General features: G+C 53.1%; 2 protein-coding genes across 2 annotated transcripts in view; both read left to right on the top strand.

Annotated features, from left to right (window-relative positions):
• The window catches only part of BSG (basigin (Ok blood group)), a 252,324-nt gene that overhangs the window by 138,535 nt on the left and 92,417 nt on the right, over positions 1-21,372 (top strand). The gene's annotated exons all lie outside the window — the stretch shown is intronic.
• LOC132485832 (small ribosomal subunit protein uS19-like) lies at positions 2,610-3,171 on the top strand. Its single transcript, XM_060092432.1, has 2 exons — positions 2,610-2,946; positions 3,030-3,171. The coding sequence occupies exons 1-2, from the start codon at positions 2,623-2,625 to the stop codon at positions 3,141-3,143; spliced, it is 438 nt and encodes a 145-aa protein (XP_059948415.1). The 5' UTR covers positions 2,610-2,622; the 3' UTR covers positions 3,144-3,171.

Raw genomic sequence — 21,372 nt, 5'->3', positions numbered from 1 at the left:
ACGGAGGCTGCACCCTGAGCCTGTGAGGCAGGAACAGACGAGGACTCCCAGGCCCAGCGGGAAGCGCCGACAGGACCCTGTCACGCAGCCTGGCTGTCCAAGGCCCCTGGAGGGGGGGGCGCCAGGCGGCCACGGGCCGGGGGCTGGGGTGGGGAGGGGAGAGCTCCTCTCTGGGCTCAGGTCCCCCCTCTCCTGCGCCGACCTCACGGGGCGAAATGAGGCCATCTGGTCAAGTGCCCAGGTCCTGGCACACAGTAGGTGCTGAATAAATGTCTGGTAGCTGATGCCCGGAGGAGGGGGCTCCCTAGGGCTGCCACCTGCCTGGCCTGAGTCTCCCCCTCGTCTGGTTACGGGAGTCGGGTTCCCAGCCCGCAGCAGGGGGCTGGGCAATGGGGGCACCCCAGTGGCGCAGGCCAGTGGTGGCGGGTTCTGATGTGGAGTACAGGTGACACAGCGCTGGTCCCAGGGGCAGACCAAGGGGAGGCCTGGAAGCTGCTGGGAAAGAGAGGCGCTCTGACACCCCGCCCCCCAGGCTTGGGTTCCAGCCCAGACTCCCTCCTGCTAAGCTGGTCACTTTGGGCACCTTGCTCACCCCCTCTGTGCCTCAGTCTCCTCATCTGGAAAGTGGGTGGGTGGTCATGAGGTGACAGTGTGCCATAGGCTCCCAGAGCTTTGGTGCTGAAAATAACGCACAGGATGCTGGCAGATATGGGCCAGCCCTTGGGAAGGACTCACTGTGATCTGGGCACCGTGCTTCTCAGTGTACAAGCCCCAGCTCTCGGGGTCCTGACAATTATCAGCAAAGCTGATAATTTTAATTTTAAACACTGTCCCCATTGTTTAAAAATTGAGGTAAAATTCACATAACATAAAACTAACCACTCGCCACCTTATACAATTCAGTGTTTTTTTAGTGCATTCACAAGGTTGCATAACCACCACCTCTAATTCCAGAACATTCCATCACCCCAAAAGGATACCCCCGTCCCCATCAGCCCTCACCCCCACCCCTTCTGCCATCCCCTGACAACCCTGAACCCACTCTGTGTCTGTGGATTTGCCTGTTCTGGACGTTTCCCATCAATGGAATCACACACTGTCCTTCTCCGTCTGGTTTCTCGCACTGAGCATCGTGTTCTCAGGGTCCATCATGTTGTAGCGAGTGTCAGTGCTTTTCTCCTTTTCATGGCTGAGTGATGTTCCCGTGTGTGGAGGGACCACATTTGTGTATCCATCATCTGTTGATGGACATTTGGGTTGTTTCCACTCTGACTGTTATGAATCGTTCTCCTATGAACATGCATGTAGTTTTGTGTGTGTGTGTGTGTATGTATGTATACATTTGGGCATATACCTAGGAGTGGAATTGCTGGATCATACAGTAATTTTATGTTTAACTTTTTGAGGAACCGCTGCCTATTTTCCACAGCTGTTGCACCATTTTACATCCCACCAGCCATGGACAAGTGTCTGATTTCTCCACAGGGAGCTGCTGCTTCTTTTTTTTATTTTTTATTTTATTTTATTTTTTATTTTTTTGCGGTATGCGGGCCTCTCACTGTTGTGGCCTCTCCCGTTGCGGAGCACAGGTTCTGGACGCGCAGTCTCAGTGGCCATGGCTCACAGGCCCAGCCGCTCCGCGGCATGTGGGATCTTCCTGGACCGGGGCACGAACCTGCGTCCCCTACATCGGCAGGCGGACTCTCAACCACTGCGCCACCAGGGAAGCCCCTTCTTTTTTAAAATAAATTTATTTATTTTTTAAATTTATTTTTGGCCGCGTTGGGTCTTTGTTGTTGCACGTGGGCTTTCTCCAGTTGTGGCGAGTGGGGGCTACTCTTTGTTGCGGTGCACGGGCTTCTCGTTGCCGTGGCTTCTCTTTGTTGCAGAGCACAGGCTTCAGTAGTTGCAGCACACGGGCTCAGTAGTTGTGACGCACGGGCTTAGTTGCTCCATGACATGTGGGATCTTCCCAGACCAGGGATTGAACCCGTGTTCCTTGCATTGGCAGGCAGATTCTTAACGACTGCGCCACCAGGGAAGCCCACTGGGAGCTTCTCATAAAACGAAGCACCCGGCTGGGGAGGTGAGTGGCTCAAGAGGTGGCCTGGAGCTGGTGAGGACTCTTCCTGTCCCACAGGCTGACAGTGGGTCCCCAGGCCTGGTCTCTTCTCTCACCCTCAGGCTCCCCATCTGGGCCACGCCATCAGCCTGCCCCATGTCTAGTATCTCGTGGATGAGGCAGGAATTAGTATGGAGAGGAGGAGAGTTGAAGAGGGAGGAGTCTGGGGTCCCGGCTGTGTGGCTTGTAGCTTAGCTTCTCTGAGCTGCAGTTTCCTCATCTGTAAAATGCGACAAGAGGAAAACAGTCTGGACTTTCTTTAAAAAATGGTCACGTGGTCCAGCACTTCCACTCCTGGGAACATGCCCCAAAGAACTGCAACAGGTATGTAGACAAACCCTTGTACACACATGTTCACAGCAGCACGATGCACAACAGAGTGGACACAGCTCAGATATCCATCAGCTGATGAATGGACACACCCAATGTGGTCCATCTGTACAATGGAATATTATTTGGCCATTGAAAAATTGAAACACTCTTTCTGAAGAGCCGACCAGATGGCGGAAGTGGAGCAGAAGAAGAAGCGGACCTTCCGCAAGTTCACCTACCGCGGCGTGGACCTCGACCAGCTGCTGGACATGTCCTATGAGCAGCTGATGCAGCTGTACAGCGCGCGGCAGCGGCGGCGGCTGAACCGCGGCCTCCGGAGGAAGCAGCACTCGCTGCTGAAGCGGCTGCGCAAGGCCAAGAAGGAGGCGCCGCCCATGGAGAAGCCCGAGGTGGTGAAGACGCACCGGCGCGACATGATCATCCTGCCCGAGATGGTGGGCAGCATGGTGGGCGTCTACAATGGCAAGACTTTCAACCAGGTGGAAATCAAGGTGCGCGTGGGCTGTGCTGCGCCGGGGTGGGCGGGGCCTGGCCACCCACGCCTGCCTGACCACCCTGCTGCCTTCCTCCTCAGCCTGAGATGATTGGCCACTACCTGGGCGAGTTCTCCATTGCCTACAAGCCTGTGAAGCACGGCCGACCCGGCATTGGGGCCACCCACTCCTCCCGCTTCATCCCCCTTAAGTAGCCTGCTGGCCAATAAAGGTAGAGACTTGAGTGCGGGGTTGGGGGGGAGAAAAATTGAAACACTGATTCTTGCTACAGTGTGGGTGCACCTTGAAAACATAATGTTGAGTGAAAGAAACGAGACACAGAAGGACAAATATTATGAGTCAATTTATATGAAGTCCTTAGAATAGGCAAATTCACAGAGGAAGAAAGTAAATAGCGGTCACCAGGGGTTGCAGGAGGAGGGGTGGGGTGACTGCTAATGGGGACGGGGCTTCCTTCTGAGGTGATGAAAGTACTCAGGACTCAGACCGTGGTGATGGTCGCACAACTCTACAAAATGTACTACACATCCCTGGACGGTACACTTTAAAATAATGAATTTTATGGTGTGTGATTACATCTCAAATAAAAGAAGATGCTTCCAGAGCTTTTTCAAAAGCGGCTGCCCCCCTCACCTTCCTGTCGGAGGTATCAGGAAGTTCCTATTGCTCTTGGTCCTGGCCAACACTCGGCATTGTCCGTATTTTTGGTTTCAGTGGTTCTCATGGAGTGAGGTGGCCCCTCACTGAGGTCTTATGCTGCAGGCAGGCCACATGGGGTTCAAGCTTATTGGCCATTGGGGTGTCCTTCAGGACCTGACCTTTGAGGTCTTTGGCCCATTTTTCTTTAGTTGGGTAGTTTAGTTTTTGTCATTGATTTGCAAGAGTTCTTTACATATTGTAGACCCTAGTCCTTTGCTGGATTATACACTGCAAGCATCTTCCCCCACTCTGCGCTTTGCCTTTGACTCTCCTAATGGTGTATTTGGACAGATTCACTTGTTTAAAATAAAAGACTAAATGTTTTAATTAGAAATAAATTTTATAGGCAAGGAGGCTCAGCGCATGAGTCACCAGGGAGAGTTTACCAACAGTAGCATTAGCTTTTCCACGCAGAGGGCAGAGGGAATGAGATTGGCTTCATTCACAGATGAAGAGACGGAGGTTCCCAGAAGCACCCTGACTCGTCCTGGGTCACCTGGGGCAGCAGCCCCAGCTCTCCGCTCCTGCCCTTGCTTTGGGAGGGATGTTTCCAGAAGACACACCTCCTGGCCCACATGAGGGTATTTCTGAGCAGATTTGCAGGTTTGGCATGAAACCCTCAATTTCAAGTTACAAAACCTCATTTCCTGCCTAGGCAAATAGAAAAGGCTGGGGACGGAGAGGCCACTGTTTATGTCTCATCCACTCTGGCTGGCCACCCTCATAGGTCACTCATGTAACTACATGGTGTGGAGTGAGGACGTGGCCACACGCAGGGGTTGCAGAGGACCTCCGTCACCTGGCCTGAGCTGGACGCTGCTGCTGGGGCCCATCCCCCACACGGGGCCTCCATGTCCACCACTGGGTCCTCTTTGCTCGTCCCCTGTGGGGGGGTGCTGGGAGGAGCCAGAGTGGGCAACCAGGAGCCACTGAGTGATGGGCGCCCTGCCTTTCTGGGCATTAAACATTTGGGGTCTGGAAAGTTTGCTCCTGAATATATATACCCAAAATAATTGAAAATAGGTATTCAAAGAAAAACTTGTACACATACGTTCACAGCAGCACCATTCACAACAGCCAGAGGTGGAAACAACCCAAATATCCATCCACAGATGATGGATAAACACAATGTGGTCCCTCCACACACGGGAGCATCATTCAGCCACGAAAAGGTGTGAAGCACTGACACCTGCTACAACGTGGATGGACCCTGAGAACACGATGCTCAGTGAGAGAAGCCGGACACCAAAGGCCACATAGTGTGTGATTCCATTTACGTGAAACGTTCAGAACAGGCAAATCCACAGAGAGAGAGAGAGAGTGGGTTCATGGTTGTCAGGGGCTGGGGAGGGGGCTGGGGAGTGACTGCTGATGAGGATGGGACTTCTTTTTGGGGTGATGGAATGTTCTGGAATTAGATAGAAGTGATGGTTATACAACAGTGTGAATGCACTAAATGCCACTGAATAGTACATTTTAAATGTACAATTCTATGTGAATTTTATCTCAATTAGTGTTTTTTAAATTTTAATTTTATATTGGAGTATAGTTGATTTACAAGGTTGTGTTAGTGTCAGGTCAACTCGGCAGGTGTAGAAAGCCTGGGAGGGTGGTCCAGGGCCCACCCCAAGCCTCAGCCTCAGCTCAGGTGCTTCCCAGCCAGACACATCCCCACACCCCCGCAGGGCACCGGTTTTTCCTCCTTTTCTTTCCTTTCTTTCTCTCTCTCTCTCTCTCTTTTTTATTTGGAGTTCTTATATGTATTTTTAAGCTGCTTTGTCGGGTATGAGTGACTTCAGCTGGGCGCCCACATTGGAAGCGGCCCTGCGATGTTCCCATGGGCCTGCCCGTGACATCATGGTCACAACAGCAGAGCAGAATCAGGACTTTTTTTTTTTTTTGGAAGTTTAGTTGATTGACAATACTGTGTTAGTTTCAGGTGTACAGCAAAGTCATTCAGTTATATATATATTTTTGTTTGTTTTGTTTTTTCAGATTACTTTCCATTTAGGTTATTACAAGGTATTGAATATAGGTCCCTGTGCTTAGAATCGGGATTTTGCAATGCGTCATAGGATAAAACTGCCACACACGTGGCTTAACCAGCCCAGAATCTGCAGTGTCTCCCACCCCCTGCCTGCCTCGGGGCCCTCATCCCCAGGACCCACCGCGGACCTCGGGATCCTTCGAGAATTAATTACGCATTGTACACACGCGAGGGTTTGGATGGACGTAACACACGTGCAGCTATGACTTGCTTTGGTTCTGGTGGCTCTGCTGGCTGCCTTGGGGCTCAGAGCCCTGCTGGAACCGGACCTCCACCTGCCCTTCCCGGGGACGCGCCGGGGAAACCGAGGAGGGGGAGTGAGTGCCTTAGGGCGCTGAATCCTCATGAGACTGTCCATGTAGGGAGGTGGGTGACAGTCTGGTCCCTTGGACGGTGGTAGAGTCACCGGTGGGCAAGAGTCGCTGCAGGGCCTCAGTCCCCCTGGCCAGCAGCCACCGAGCATTCAATGGGTCCCTGCGGGCACCCCCGGCCTCGTGGCCTCAATGCCGCCCCCCACCCCCAAGCACGGGGCATCCACTCCGTGTCCCTGCCCTCTCCCCCAGGGCTGCCCAGTCGCCCCACAGACCCCGTGGCTGCTGCCTAAGAGTGTTGTGGAAAGGCCGGTCTCCTCGGGGGGGATGTCCCCCAGTCTGCCTGACCCCTCGCCACAGACGCAGCCCCCCAGGAGCATCCCGCCCCAACCACCTCCCCGCCCCCACCCCCCATGGCTTCAGTGTGTCTGCCTGTGAAATGGACGGGGTGGAGCTGAGCTGGAGTCCCACCTCCGCTGCTGAGGAGCCAGGAGGGAATGGACCAGGTGGGCACAGGGGAATGGAGGTAGAGTCTGACCTGAGAGGACAGACACTCTGACCGTGGTGGTGACCATCATGTTTGGGGGGGTGGTTCTCACCGTGGGCTCTGGTCTTTATAAACCTCCCTGGAAGACAGGACAGGTCCCCCAGACCGGGAGGAGACCCGGGGGACCCGGATGCCCGCAGCCCCCAGGGGATCGGGGCTGGGAGGGACAGGGCTCTGCTGGGGGCTCCAGTAAGGGACGCCCTGCCAGGATGGAGGCCCCGCCCCGAGCTTGGGGACGGATGGTTCAGGACAAGGAAAGAGGGAAGCACAGGACAGCGAGGGGCCCGAAGGGGCGTGGGGGGTGGGAGCAGGTGGGCAGCATCCCACAGGGCATCTGTCCAGAGGCCGGTGGCTGACCCCAGCCCCTCAGAGGGACTAGTGCTGGGGAGGCTGGGGGCTGAGGACCAAAGTGGCCCTGACAACACCCAGGCGGCTGGTCTGAGCGGGATGCCCGGTTCTGAGCCTCGGGAGAGGGTGGCCGGCCGGCACACCAGCCCTATTTATAATGGGAACCCATGGAAAGTTCTCCTGGCTTCACCGAGCTGCTCTCATCAATAAGTCGTTGCCAGGATGAAGATTCCACCCCAGGGAGCAGCCAGGAGGCTCCGCCTCACCCCCTCCAAGCCCTGAACGGGCCTTGGACGTTCAAACTGCTGGCCAGCTGTTCCTCAAAAGGTCAAATGTGGAATTTCCATGCGACCCGGAAGTCTCCCTCCTGGGTGGAAATAAAGTGAAAGCATGAGTCCACACAAATTCACCCACATCCAGAGCAACATCATTCAGTACAGGAAGAGGTGGACGCGCCCAGATGCCCATCCACCAATGACAGGTGATTACGACGTGGTCCCCCCACACACGGGAACATCACTCAGCCACGAAAAAGAGCAAAGCACTGACACTCGCTGCAACGTGGATGGACCCTGAGAACACGGTGCTCAGTGAGAGAAGCCAGACACAGAAGGCCACACAGGGTCCTTTGATGACTCCATCGATGGGAAACGTCCAAAACAGGCAAATCCACAGACAGAGAGTGGGTTCCTGGTTGTCAGGGGCTGGGGAGGGGGATGGAGTGACTGCTGATGGGTATGGGGCTTCCTTTTATGGTGATGGAATGTTCTGGAATTGGATGGAGGTGATGGTCGCACAACTCTGAATATACAAAAAAGCATTGAATTGTATAATTAATTTTTCTCTGCATAATTTAAAAATATCTTTACTAGTTTTTTGCACAAATTAATTTATACAATACAGCAGGGTATAATTTTTTCTAAAAGCCTGTCCCAGCTCATCATTTCACATAATTCCATCAAGCCATTTCTCTAGGAGCAAACACTTTTTCCCCTCAGCTTCACTGAGGTGTGATTGGCAAATAAAAATTGTGTACATTTAATGTGCAGCATGTGATGGTTTGATATATGTTTACATTGTGAAATGATGACCCCAAAAAATCAAGCTTATTAACACAGCCATCGCCTCAAGTGGTTACCTATGCTTTTGTGATGAGGACATTTTTACGATCTACTTTCTTAGCAGCTGTCAAGTACACAATGCAATATTATTAACTACAATCACCGTGCTGCACTTTAGACCCCCAGGACCTATTCATCTTATAACTGAAAGCTTCTTCCCTTTGACGAGCATCTCCCGACTTCCCACCACCCACATCCCCCAGCCCCGGGTAACCACCGTTCTATTCTCTGCTTCTATGAGCTTGAATTTTTTTAGAGTACACATTTAAGTGAGATCACGCAGTATGTCCTTCTCCATCTGACCTCTGTCTCCTAGTAGAATGGCCTCTGTGTCCATCCACGTTGTCAAAAATGACAGGATTTCCTTCTTTTTTAGGGTTGAATAATATTTCATTGTAAATACAGGTACCACATCTTCTTTATGCATTCATCCATCGACGGACGCTTAGGTTGTTTCCATGTCTTGGCTATTGTACATAATGCTGCAATGAACATGGGGGTGCAGATATCTTTTTGAATGAGTGTTTTTGTTTTCTTCAGATAAATACCCAGCAGTAGAATTGCAGGATGATATGATAATTCTATTTTTAATTTTTTGAGGAAACTCCATGCTGTTTTCCACAGTAGCTGCACCAGTTTACATTCCCACTGACAGTGCACAAGGGCTCCCTTTTTTCACATCCTCACCAACACTTATTATTTGTTGTCTTTTTCATGATGGCCATTCTGAGTGCTCTGAGGTGATATCTCACTGTGGTTTTGGTTTGCATTTATCTGATGATTAGCGATGTTGAGCATCTTTTTATGTACCTGTTGGGAAAATGTCTATTCAGATCCTCTGCCCATTTTTTTAAAAAAAACCAGGTTGTTTGTTATTTTGTTGTCACATCTGGACCTCCCTTGCCCTGCCCTTACAAGCACCCGCCCCTTTTTAAAAAATAGATTTCAGTTTTTGAGCAGGTTTAGGTTTACAGAAAAATTGAGCAGAAATTGCAGAGAGTTCCTGTGTACACACCCTCACCCTCGTTTCCCTGCTGTTTCCTCCCTGGCCATGAACGTCTGGTGTTGGTGTGCTTCAATCCATGAGCAATATCAATACTTTATTATTAATTAAAGGCCGTAACGACACTCAGGTTCACTCTTGGTGTTGGATGTTCTGTGGGTTTGGACAAATGTATACTGACCCGTATCCACCATTACAGCATCACACGGCGTAGTTTCACTGCCCTAAACCCCTCTGGTCACCACCTATCCATCCCTCCTCCTCCCACGCCCCGCACCACTGATCCTTCTCCCGGCTCCAGAGTCCTGTCTTTTCCAGAATGTCCCAGAGTTGGAATCACAGTGTGTGTGTAGCCTTTTCATATTGGCTTCTTCTACTTAGTCGTGTGCATTTAAGGTTCCTCCGAGTCTTTTCGTGGCTTCATAGCTCATTTCTTCTTAACGCCAAGTCACATTCCATTGTCTGGACGTTCAGCGTTTATCCATCCATCCACCTGCTGGACGGCATGTTGGTTGTTTTCTGTCTGGGCAGTTATGGATGAAGCTGCTATAAACACCGGTGTGCAAGTTTCTGTGTGGATGGCATCACCTGCTTTTACATCTTCAGAGCTCAGGCCACTCGACGCAAGGGTCTCGTTGAATTCTGGAGCTCTGGACCGATGTCCACCGCCACCAGCAACCGCGTGAGGGCGGGGACGATGGCCTACTGCCCCTGCTGGTCCTGGAGCTGAACCTGGGGCCGGCTGGAGGCCGGGGCTAGGCAGACCCCGCTCCAAGTCCCACCAAGCTGAGTGACCTCAGAGACTGCCCTGAGCCTCAGTCTCCCCAGCTTCATGAGGCCTGGAGGGAGGTCGCAAAGGGGGTTGCCGGCACGGGCCTCCTCTCCCCCCCCCCCCCTCCCTCTCCCCCTTCATCTTCCCCTGCTCCAGGCAGAAAATGCTGGGGAGCAGCCAGCAGGGGAGCCACAGTGGACACCACTGCCCCCCGAATCCTTGCTTCTCGGGGACGGGAGCTTCCAGACTCGGGAAAGTGGGGCACCAAACGTCCCCAGCAGGTTTTTCTGGCCTACGGAGTCCAAGGTGGTAACTCACCGTCGGGCTGCCTGAACTTGTCCAAATTTCCCAATTTCCTTCCTGTGCACACAGCCCTCAAATGATGGAAACTCCCATGTGGTCTGACACGTACCTTCCCATGTCCTGACGCCACCCCAGCGCAGCCTCGGGGGCCACTGGGAGAAGCTGGAGTCTGCTGTTTTGAGCCCCGGGGCTCATGTTCTGTCCACAAGATGAAGAATCCTGCTCACTGGTGGGAATGAAGTAAAGCGGGGCAGCCGCTGTGGAAAACAACACTTCCTCAAGAAGTCAGACATAGTTACCATCCATTCCAGTAACGCCAGTCCTAGGCCTTTACCCCAAATGACTGAAAACAGGTGTTCCAGCAAAGATGTGTTCACAGCTGTTCACAGCAGCCCCAAAGTGAAAACAACCTAAGTGTCCATTGATGGATGAACAGGTACACAAATGTGGCCCCCCCACACACGGGAGCGTCCCTCAGCCATGTAAAGGGGTGAAGCCCTGACACCCCTTCCCACATGGATGGACCTTGAGAACACTATGCTCAGCGAGAGAAGCCAGAGACAGGACACACAGGGTGTGATTCCACTGATGGGAAACGTCCAGAACAGGCCGATCCACAGAGAGTGGGTTGGTGGTTGTCAGGGGCTGGGGAGGGGGTAGAGAGAGACTGCTGATGGGGACCAGGTTCCTTTTGGGGAGATGGAATGTTTTGGAATTAAATAGAGGTAATGATTGTACAGCATTGCAAATGTACTGCCACCGAATTGTGCACTTAAAAATGGTCAATTCTGGGAATTCCCTGGCGGTCCAGTGGTTAGGACCGCCAGGTCCTGTGGTTAGGTTAACTTTCACTGCCACGGCCTGGGTTTGATCCCTAGTCAGGGAGCTAGGATCCCACAAGAAGCACAGAGTGGCAAAAAAAAAAAAAAAAGACAAAATGCTCAAAACAACTTTACTCCCAGATGGGATCTCCCTGATCATAAACTTGACCTTAAATCTAAAACAACCAGATACCTTAACAGCAAAACGGGTTTATTCGGGAACGGCAAACAGGTACAATTCTGGATACAGGATCCAGGAAGCCACAGGCAAGCCTGGAGAACAAACCTGAGGAAACTTTTATAGAGAATAGGGAGTTGGGCGGGGCTGTTGTAAACAAAGAGCCCATTGGAGGAAACTCGGAGCTGGGAGTGTGGTGGCTTTTCATTGGCTGAGCTCTGATGGTCTCTCATTGGCTGGGCTATGGTGGTCTCTCATTGGCTGAGTTGTGATGGTCTCTCATTGGCTGGGCTGTGAAGTCTGTGGCTGGCTGGGCTGAACTGTTGCCGTGCGGGGAGAAATGCTTCCTTCTCCTGCTGGTGAGAAGTAATAACCTTCCTCATGTTTGGAGTCTGCAGGGGTGGGGGTGAGGAGCAGGGGTAGGGAAACCCCCACTGTAAATGAGGTTTCCTTTGTTCAGTGTCAAGAGTTCCGTTGGCTGTGTGCCTGCCCTGTGCTGGGCAGAGGTGATAGGCTCGGGGCATTAATAAAGGCCCCAAGCATGAGCACCTGCTGTGCGCGTGAACCTGCCCAGAATTCTCCAATTTCCTGGAAACAGTCCCATTTCTACAACAGCAGTCGCTGACTCTGCTGGTGTCCCACCTGAGTGCTGGAGCCCCCTGAGGCCTGACAGGTGTTATCCGGTTTGGTCTTACTGTTCCTTCCAAGAGGAGGTCAAGGTCACACAGGCGGGGCTTCTGCTCACTGCAGGGGCTGGGGTCTGCAGACAAGAGCACTGCAGCTCCACGAGGGGTGAAACTTGCCTCCGTTTTAGAGGTGACACCACTGAGGCTCAGGGCAGTGAAACAGCTCCCCAAACCGCCCGCCGGCCCCACCGCCGTCAGCCTGGCCCTCTTTAGGTGCCCACTGGGTGCTGGGGACAGAGCCTGGACTCAGTGGAATGGCTGCAGGGGCCGCCGGACTGAGGGTGGTAACCCCTGCCTCGGTTTCCTCGCCGGCAAGCTGGATGTCAGCTGACTACCCGGCGTCTGAAATTCTGCCCTCTCCCTGTGTCCAGGCCTCGGTGTCCTCCGTGACCCAGCCTGCTCTGCAAGCGGCAGAATCTCCTTTCCATCCTCCTCCCGCCCACAGCCACGTGGGGGGCGTAAGGTGGGGGGGGGGGGGCGGCAGAGCAGTCCAGGCTGGAGCGCGGAGGTCCTGATGGGGATGGGGAGATCGGGGCGGGCCGGGGAGGCAGCTTGCTCCGTGGGCCTGAGGTCCTGCGGGCCCCCGCACACACTGAGATGCAGAATAACCCACAGCGTGGGTGTCTCTTGGGGGTGGGCCTGTGAGGGTGCTGGAGGGTTCTGTGGCTCGGCCAGGCGGTGGTTCTAGGACAGCAGAATCCAAAAGGCAAAAGGAGTTCCTGGCGGCTTCTAATTTAAAACAAACAAACAAACAATGTGGGAAGGAGAGAAGGAATGCTAGGAATGCGGCCATTCCCCCTCGCGGGTGGGGCCCTGGGCCTGCAGCCTTCAGTCCAGGACCCGCTGAGGGATGGAGGCCACCCCCGGCCCACCCCGGCTCCCCCCAGCCTCTGCGCTCCACGAGGCAACAAAGACAATTATTAACAACCTTAGAAAAGCAATTAAAACTGCCGCAAACCCTCCCCCTGTTTTTCTTTTATTCTTTGGCTTAATACCTCATTCCTCAACCGGAAGTAAAAAGGGGAAAATTATCAAAGACAGTGCTGGGGAACCAAAGGACTTTTCCTTCCTTGTCTGGGGTCAAGATCTCTGTGATCCCACCGGCCTCCTGTAAGGGGACCTGGGGGTCTGGGCGGGGAGTCCTTGGTGGTTTGAATTCTTCAAGGTCTGGGGCGTAGGAGAGCCCCCATGGAAGGTTCCAGAGACAGATTTTCACAGGGAGAAATAACCGTGAACTTCGCAGGTTGTCAGTGGCATACAGGGATTTAAAAGCTGTGTTTCTATTATAGCCTTGGCCTGGTCTGTCCCGGCTGTGTCCCCGTGTCTCTGCCGGAACCCTATACAATATCTGGAAATGACACAAGAACATTCCGGAGCCCAGAGGCCGTGCTTTGGAGATAAATACAAGCCTGTCGGTACGTTTGTTTTGATTATTGGGACCTATTTTATCTTCAGCAAAAAGGAAATCGCCAAGAAAACAGGGGTGTTGGAAGCTGGTGGGGCTTTCCTCGGCCCAACTGCTTCTAGAATGTTCCTCCAGGATAATGGGCGGGAATTTAAACCCTGTTGGTTCCACAGAGAAGCTTGGGGTGGGGGTGGGTTGCAAAATGTGAATTTCTTTAAAAAAAAAAAAAAGCTAAGAATGTTGGATCGTAGGGAAGGAAAGGTGATCACCCCAGGCTTTCTTGGTTTTTCTGGTTGTTTGTCCAGCTCTGATGCTCTGAAGGCCCAGGGGCAGCGGACTGGCTGCAGGGTCCTGCTGAGGACCCCGGGGGAGGCAGCAGGTCCCAGGTCAGCAGGGCTGGGGGACTGGGGAGCACAGAGCCAGAGTATGCAGACCTGGGCCCACCCGCAAGTCCCGAGTGAGTTCAGAGTAACCAGCTCAGCCACCCACGTGAGGGGCCAGGGAAGGACGTGAAGGGCGTGGCCTCGGCAGGGGCTGGCCAAGGTCGTGTGGCATCTCAACCATGATCCAGCTCTATTAAAGATGATGTTTCCAGGGAATTCCCTGGCAGCCTAGTGGTTAGGATTCGGCACTTTCAGTGCCATGGCCTGGGTTCAATCCCTGGTCGGGGAACTGAGATCCTGCAAGCCACAGGGTGCGGCGCAAAAAAAAAAAAAAAAAAAAGATGATGTTTCCGGAAAGTTCTGGGGATGGATGGTGGGGATGGCTGCCCAACAATGTGAATATGCTTAGTGCCACTGAACTGTGCGCTTAACGATGGTTAAGATGGTGAGTTTCATGTTGTCTCTTTTACCACCATTAAAACAACAACAAAAACGATGTTTCAGAAGAAATGTTAGTATCATCCGGAAAGTTTCAGGATATCAAATAAGTGGAAAGGAAAACGAAGGGGAATCATCTTAACAAGGAGACATATCTCTCTCCTTGGTTAACAGAATAAAAGTACCAAGTAAGAATTTAAAAACCTGCTCCATGTAACAACAGTTAACAGTTTTATCTCCGGATTCCTGGGATATTTGTTTCCCTCTCTGCATCAACGCTATTTTAAAATGTTTTCCTGCCTAAGCTTGGGAGACCCCCTCCCTGAGCTGGTTTTTAAATGTACCAATGAAAAATGGATACAAAAGGCTTGAGGACCATTTAAAAACCACAGGAGAGAAACTGCCTAACAGCCAGGAACATGGTGCCACCTTATAAAATAGATAAATGACCATAGGATTCCCTCAGATTCTGGGATGTGGAAAATGCCTGGAAGTGAACAGCGTGAGCTTGGAGCAGCAGGAATCTGCCAGGATCAGGAGAGAAGAGCTTTGCACGCTTATTTTTTATTCTTCCAGGGTTGTGTGAACTTGCTACAATGACACTTAGTAATTTTTAGGCAAGGTTTGGAAAATATTAGCGTGATCCCAATTTTATATATATATATATATATATATATATATGCATATATATAAAAATATGTATACGGTGTATATGTATTATATATATACATACATATGTACAGATATGTAAATATATGCACATCTATGTTTACACACATACACGTTTCCCGTATAGCATAAATAGATCCAGGAAGTATTCTGAAGGGAAAACCTCTGATGTTAAAGGCAATTATTGCTGACTTGGGTGGGCCGGGTGTTACAGACGCTTTTTAGTTTTCTTCTGTTTGGTTGTCTAATTGTGTAGAATGAGTATTTAACATACATAAATTTTAAAGTCAGTAAGAAAAAATACGTACAAAACGCTCAGGAACAAAAAGAAGCCCCGTGCCCATCAGCCGTCATCCCATCCCCTCGCCAGCCCCTGACAACCACTAACTCTTTGTGGACTTGCCTGTTCTGGACGTTTCCCATCAATGGAATCACACCCTGTGTGTCCTGTGTCCGGCTTCTCTCACTGAGCATCGTGTTCTCAAGGTCCATCCACGTGGTAGGGAGTGTCAGAGCTTCACCCCTTTTCGTGCATGGCTGAGTGATGTTCCCGTGTGTGGAGGGACACATCTGTCCCTTGATGGACACTCGGGTTGGATCCACCTTTTGTCTGCTGCTCGTCTTGTTCCTGTGAACATTTGTGTACGGTATTTATGTGGACTTGTTTTCATTTTCCTGGAGTGGAATTCCTACGATGGGATTGCTGGCCATACAGTAACTCTATTTTTACCCTTTGGAGGAACAGCCACTGTCATCCACAGCAGCTGCACCGTTTCACCTCCCACCAGCTGTGGACAAGGGTTCCAGCCTCCCCACACCCTGGCCCACACTTGTAACTGCCGTGGGGACATTGGCCGCCCTCGTGGGCCGGAGGTGACCGCCGTGTGGACAGTGGTCATCCTCGTGGGTGGGTGGTGACTGCCAGGTGGGTGGTGGCCACCCTCATGGACGGGAGGTGCCGTGTCACTGTGGTCTGACTTGCATTTCCCTCATGATGTTGAGCATCTTTTCATGTGCATGTTGGTTGGTTGTCCGTCTTTGCAGAAATGTCCATGCAGAGATGCAGAGGAATTCGGAGCCAGTGCTTTTGCTCCAACCCCTTTGGGTGAGCACCAAGCAGCCCCCACCCCGTGGCCTGTCAAAATGAGAACAAATTGGTGACATAACGTCTCCACTCCAGGAAGGCACCAAACGCCTGCTGGTGTGTTCAGACTGAGAAGGGGCCCATCCTGTCCCCTGGGTGGGTCATCAGGGGCCTCCCCGGCAGGCGGCCCTGAGACACCTGAGCCAGCTGGCCGCAACACGGGGTCAAGTGTCCGTTTCCCACTATAAACTATTCATGCCGGTGATGTCACTCCCTCAAGGTTCACAGGTCTCATGTGTTACCTACCGTGAAACCCGAGGGCTGCTGCTCCTCTGTCCTGGAGTCCCACGGCCTGCCTGAGGCGGGGGCACAGTCCTTCCCCCCTCATGGATCCTTCCAGAATTAACTTCTTACCAGAATACCCCCTGCCCCAGGGAGCAGGACTGCAGAGACCCCAGAGCATTTCGTTTATCTGAGCTGACATCCCTCTGTAGGTCCCCGTGGCCCCAGAAAACATGCAAAAGCACCAGAGGGTCTGGGCCAGTCTCCTCGGCTCTGAGCATCCTCTGTGGGGTGTCCCGGGCTCTGTGGGGTGTGGAGCAGCCTCCCTGCCCCCACCCACGCGATGCCGGGAGCCCCCCATGGTGATGACCACAGATGTCCCAAAGATGTGGCCCAGTGTCCCCTGGGGCAGAAACGCCGCAGGTGAGAGCAGCTGCTTTCCTGTAGTTAATTCTGGACTTCAACTTGGTTTGGCCTTTTGAGCCGCCTCACACCTGCCCAGGGTCAGAGGCCAAGGTCTGGACAAGGCGGGGACGGACTTTCCCAGAACAGGCTCCAGACGAGGCAGCCCCAGGGGCTGCCAGGCTGGGTCTGGGGTCTCTGCTCCTGCGTGAGCGAGGAGGTGGGTCTGCAGCCCCACCCACCCCGTGCCTGCACCTGGCCGGGACCCCCTGGGCAGCCCTGACCCAGCCAGTGCCTGTGGCTCCATGACCCTGAGGACAGGCGGGCAGCGGGTGAACAGGTGGCCTCGGGATCGCTTACAGCCCGGCTCACGTTCCCTCCCTATCGAGACATCTTCCTTGTCATGAATTTTGCAAGCCCGTGGAAGCCAGCCGCCCTCCCTGCCCGCCCAGCCCCCACCTCCCTGAGGCAGAGTGAGTTTCCTCTGGCTGCCACCACCAAGAGCCACAGCGGGTGACCTAAAACAGCACACATTTCTTCTCTCGCAGTTTGGGGGCCGGAAGGGTGAGGTCAAGGTGCGGGCGGGCCGGCTCCTTCTGCAGGCTCTGACGGACCATCTTCCTGCGTCAGCTGGCCACCGTGGTTCCAGATAAGGTCGTGTTCACGGGTGCTGGCGGTCAGGATGTGGACAGCTTTTGGGGACCATGATTCAGCCTCTGATGGGGTCTCTGTGGGTCCCTCCTCCACACTTGGGCCCAGCCCTCCAAGTGCCGCACCCCCTGGCGCCCCGCCGGGTTAGATGTGGCCCCTGAGTGAGGTCCCAGCCCCTTCCTGCGTGCCCCCACCCCGTCCCCGTTTCCTGCTGCTGCCCTCAGTCATGGGTTTGTCATTCATCTTCCCGGAGGCCTGGGCTTTCGGCACACCTGGTGCCCGGCAGCAGTCCCCAGGCCTTTTGGGCTGTGGCTTGTGTCTCCACCACCAATCACTTGATAGAGAGACCCCAGGCCCACCCTGTGTGAGGGCTGCACACAGAGACACTTCCCAGGAGGACAGCATGCAGGGGAAGGAACCCCCCCTCCCCTCCGTAGAGCAGCCAGGAGGTCAGGTCAAGGTCGGCAGCAGGGACCCCTGGGGTGATGGGTGAGAAGGGCACCTCCCTTCCGACGTCTCCCCCTGGGAACCTATGGCCCCGGTGCAACCACAAGAAAACACTGCACAAACCCAGACTGGGGACATCCTGCAGGACTCCCAGCCCGGGCTCCCCACGACTGCTCAGGGCCCCCCTCCAGGAGAGCTCGTGAGACCGGCACAGCCCGGGGGGCCTGGTACCGCGGGGGGCCTGGGCAGAGACCACGTGGAGACAAACTGAGGAAATTCACCAATAAAGACAGACATGGAGAGAACGTGGGAAATCAGAGCCCTAGACACGTAGGCTGGGGCAGCCACTCTGGACAGTCTGATGCTTATTCCAAAGGTTAAGTTCAGAATCATCATACATATGACCCAGCAACTCCACTCCGGGAGCGGTCTATAGTTGGTTGATTTTGTCATGCCCTCCACCCCCTCCCCAAAGTAAGATATCCTGGAGCCCTAACCTCCAGTACCTATAAATGAGATCTTATTGGAAACAGGGTCTTTACAGAGGTGATTGAATTAAAGTGAGATCATTAGGATGGGTCCTAATCCAACATGATACCTAATCCCTGGTGTCCTTATAAAAAGGGGAGATTAAGGACAACCACGTAAGGACACAGGGAGAAGATGGCCATTGACAGACCCAGGAGAGAGGCCTGGGGAACCAGCCCTGCTGAATCCTTGATCTTGGACTTCTGGCCTCCAGAACTGCAGGGAGATAAACTTTGGTTGTTTCAGGCCCCCATCTGCATCATTCATTACGGCAGCTGCTGGAAACTAGCACAGATTTATCCAAGAGAAACAAAAACGTACGTCCATGCAAAAACCTGTACACGCACGCTCACAACTGCAGAAAAGTGGGGGGAAAAACGACTCTCCATTGATGTATGAATAATAAATGTGGTGTATACACATATGCACACACAGGAATATTACTCAGCCATGAAAAGGGGTGAAGCACTGACACTTGCTGCAACGTGGACGGACCTTGAGAACACGATGCTCAGTGAGAGAAGCCAGACACAGAAGGACACAGAGTGTGAGATTCCATTGATGGAAAACATCCAGAACAGGCAAGTCCAAAGAGAACAGACAGTGGGTTCCTTGTTGTCAGGGGCTGGAGGAGGGGGTGGGGATGACTGCTGATGGGGATGGGATTCTTTTTGGGGTGATGGAATGTTCTGGAATTAGAGGTGATGGTTAGACAACAATGGCCATTCAGTGGCCACTCAATGCCACTGAATTGGACTCTTCAAATGTACAGTTTTATAGTATGAATTTTATCTCAATTAAAAAATTGTTTTGGGGGGCTTCCCTGGTGGCACAGTGGTTGAGAGTCCGCCTGCCAATGCAGGGGACGCGGGTTCATGCCCCGGTCCGGGAAGATCCCACATGCTGCGGAGCGGCTACGCCCATGAGCCATGGCCGCTGAGCCTGAACGTCCGGAGCCTGTGCTCTGCAACGGGAGAGGCCACAACAGTGAGAGGCCCGCGTACCGCAAAAAAAAAAAAAAAAATTGTTTTAATGTTTGTGGCTTTCCTGGCTGCTCTGCAGAGGTAGAGAGCCTGGGAGGGTGGTCCAGGCCCCATCCCCACCTGTCCCTGCACTGGGGCAGCTTCAGTGCCTGGCGACCCCCCGGGACACTCCCTCGGTCAGGGGTACACGACGGGGACACAGGGTGGCTCCAGAGTTTTACTGTCTGTTGCCAAGTTGTAAGTTCGTGTCTGGGTGCTTCACCCCTGCTGCATGGCTGCCCACCCCGAATCCATGTGTAGCCCAGCCAGCCCCCGCCTCACCCTAAGACCCTCTACTCCCTCAGTGCCATTCCCTCTGCTCACCACATCTGACACACCTCCCCCAGGAAGCCCTCCCGGATCCCCCTCTGGTCCCTGCAGGGCCCTGCTCCGTCCTCCACTACCTCTCCCGACACGCACGTCCAGAAGCAGGGAGATGACCCGCAGTGTGGCTGGATCTCAGCTCTGTGCCCAGCGCCGGCCACAGCATGTGTGGGGCTCGAGAAGCCACGAGGGGCATTTGGGAAGGGGGGGGGCTCTGGCCCTGCAAAGAGGTGCAGCAGAAAGAAGTGCCCAGAGACAGCTGTCCCCCAGGCTGGCCCACCGGTCCCTCCTGTGACCACAGAGATGTCCTCTGCCTGGTGAGAAGGTGGGCACTAAAAGTTTTTACATTTAGTGCTTTTTGTGGGTGATTTTGGCCCCCAAGTGTCCCTGAGCACAAGAAGGCTGTGATGTGCCTTTTGGATAAAATACGAGTATTTGCCATAAGTTGTTCTACAGCCCTGCTGGCTACTGAATCAATATATGTTAAATAAGGAGTCTGCAAACAGAAACTCGTGGGACACAAGATAAGTGTGATGGGTTGGTGACACTGTGGTGACCAAAGGCTGGCAGGACTCTCACCCGCATTTCCCCCAGGAGCCGGGGTTCCGTGCTCCCCAACCCAGTGTTTGCTGTGACTTCACAGACCCTGAGTTTGAGAATGATGAGAATCAACAGGATTTTCTAAGCAGACTTTCTACTGAGCTGCAATTTACATGCAAGAAAGCACCCCAATCACAAAGCATTTTGCGAACTGAACTCCCGTGAGTCCCCAGGTCCCCCCACCTGCCCTTCTCAGCCACTGACCCCCAAGAGCGCCCTATCCCAATTTCTGGCACTGTCGGTGCATTTTGCCTGCTGTTGGACTTCATTTGTATACTTGGAACAGAGGTCTACCCGGCTGGTCTCTGTGCTTCTCCATTGCCGCGTGGATTCCCCTGTGCCGGGGACCCTCCACACAGCACGTCTCCATCCTTTGCGCAGTGCTCACTTCCGTTCTTTCCAGTATTTGTCTGTCTACTTTTTTAAAAGCTGCTATGGAGATTCTTGTCCAGGCTTTTGTTGACTATTTCTACACGTTTCTCTTGTGTAAACACGCAGGAGCGTGAGTGCCTGGCCTTAGGGGAGGCATACAGGCAACTTTTCAAGAAACTGTCAAGCTGTTTTGCAAAGCAGCTGCATGGCTTCCCCCTCCCCAGTGGCGTTTAGAGTTCCCCCTGCCCCATCCTTGCCAAAGCTGGCATTTCCGGTCTTCATCCTAATGATTTCTTAAAAACAGCTTTATTAGATATAATTCACATAACCACACTGCCCATCCATTTTTAAAGTGCACAATTCAGTGGTTTTTCAGTTTATTCACAGAGTTGTGCAACCATCATCACGATCAATTTTAGAACATTTCATCACGGGGGAAGAAACGCCAGCCGTTGGCAACCACTTCCCAGCCCCTGACAACCAGGAATCCACTCTGTCCCTGTGGATCTGCCTGTTCTGGATGTTTCCCATCAATGGAATCACGCACTGTGTGTCCTTCTGTGTCTGGCTTCTCTCACTGAGCATCGTGTTCTCAGGGTCCGTCCACGTTGCAGCGAGTGTCAGTGTTTCACCCCTTTGCGTGGCTGAGTGACTTTTCCATGTGTGAAGGAACACGTGGTGTTTATCCTTCATCTGTCGATGGTCACCTGGGTTGTTTCCACTTTTGGGCTGTTGTGAATCGTGCTGCCGTGGACGTGCACGTTCAGGTTTTGTGTGGACGTGTGTTTTCATTTCTGCTGTGCAGATACCAAGGAGGAGAATTGCTGGGTCAGGTGGTAACTCTACATTGACCATTTGAGGACCGGCCAGACTGTTGCTCACCCTCCTTGGTGCCCCCGTAAAGGCGGAGCAGCCTGGGTAAACCACAGGGGGGCCTCTTCCTGGCTGAGAGGCCCAGGCAGCTCACCCAGCCTCTCTGG

Source organism: Mesoplodon densirostris, chromosome 3, assembly GCF_025265405.1.
Source record: "Mesoplodon densirostris isolate mMesDen1 chromosome 3, mMesDen1 primary haplotype, whole genome shotgun sequence".
NCBI classification, from domain to species: Eukaryota; Metazoa; Chordata; class Mammalia; order Artiodactyla; family Ziphiidae; genus Mesoplodon; species Mesoplodon densirostris.
Note: the sequence above shows the minus strand (reverse complement) of the source record. Positions and strands in the feature narration are given on the sequence as shown.

Bases quoted from the DNA above. Each gene is read 5' to 3' on its own strand.
- LOC132485832 (XM_060092432.1), top strand. From the start codon at position 2,623: ATGGCGGAAGTGGAGCAGAAGAAGAAGCGGACCTTCCGCAAGTTCACC. The intron at 2,947-3,029 runs GTGCGCGTGGGC...CTTCCTCCTCAG, and splicing joins TCAACCAGGTGGAAATCAAG to CCTGAGATGATTGGCCACTA.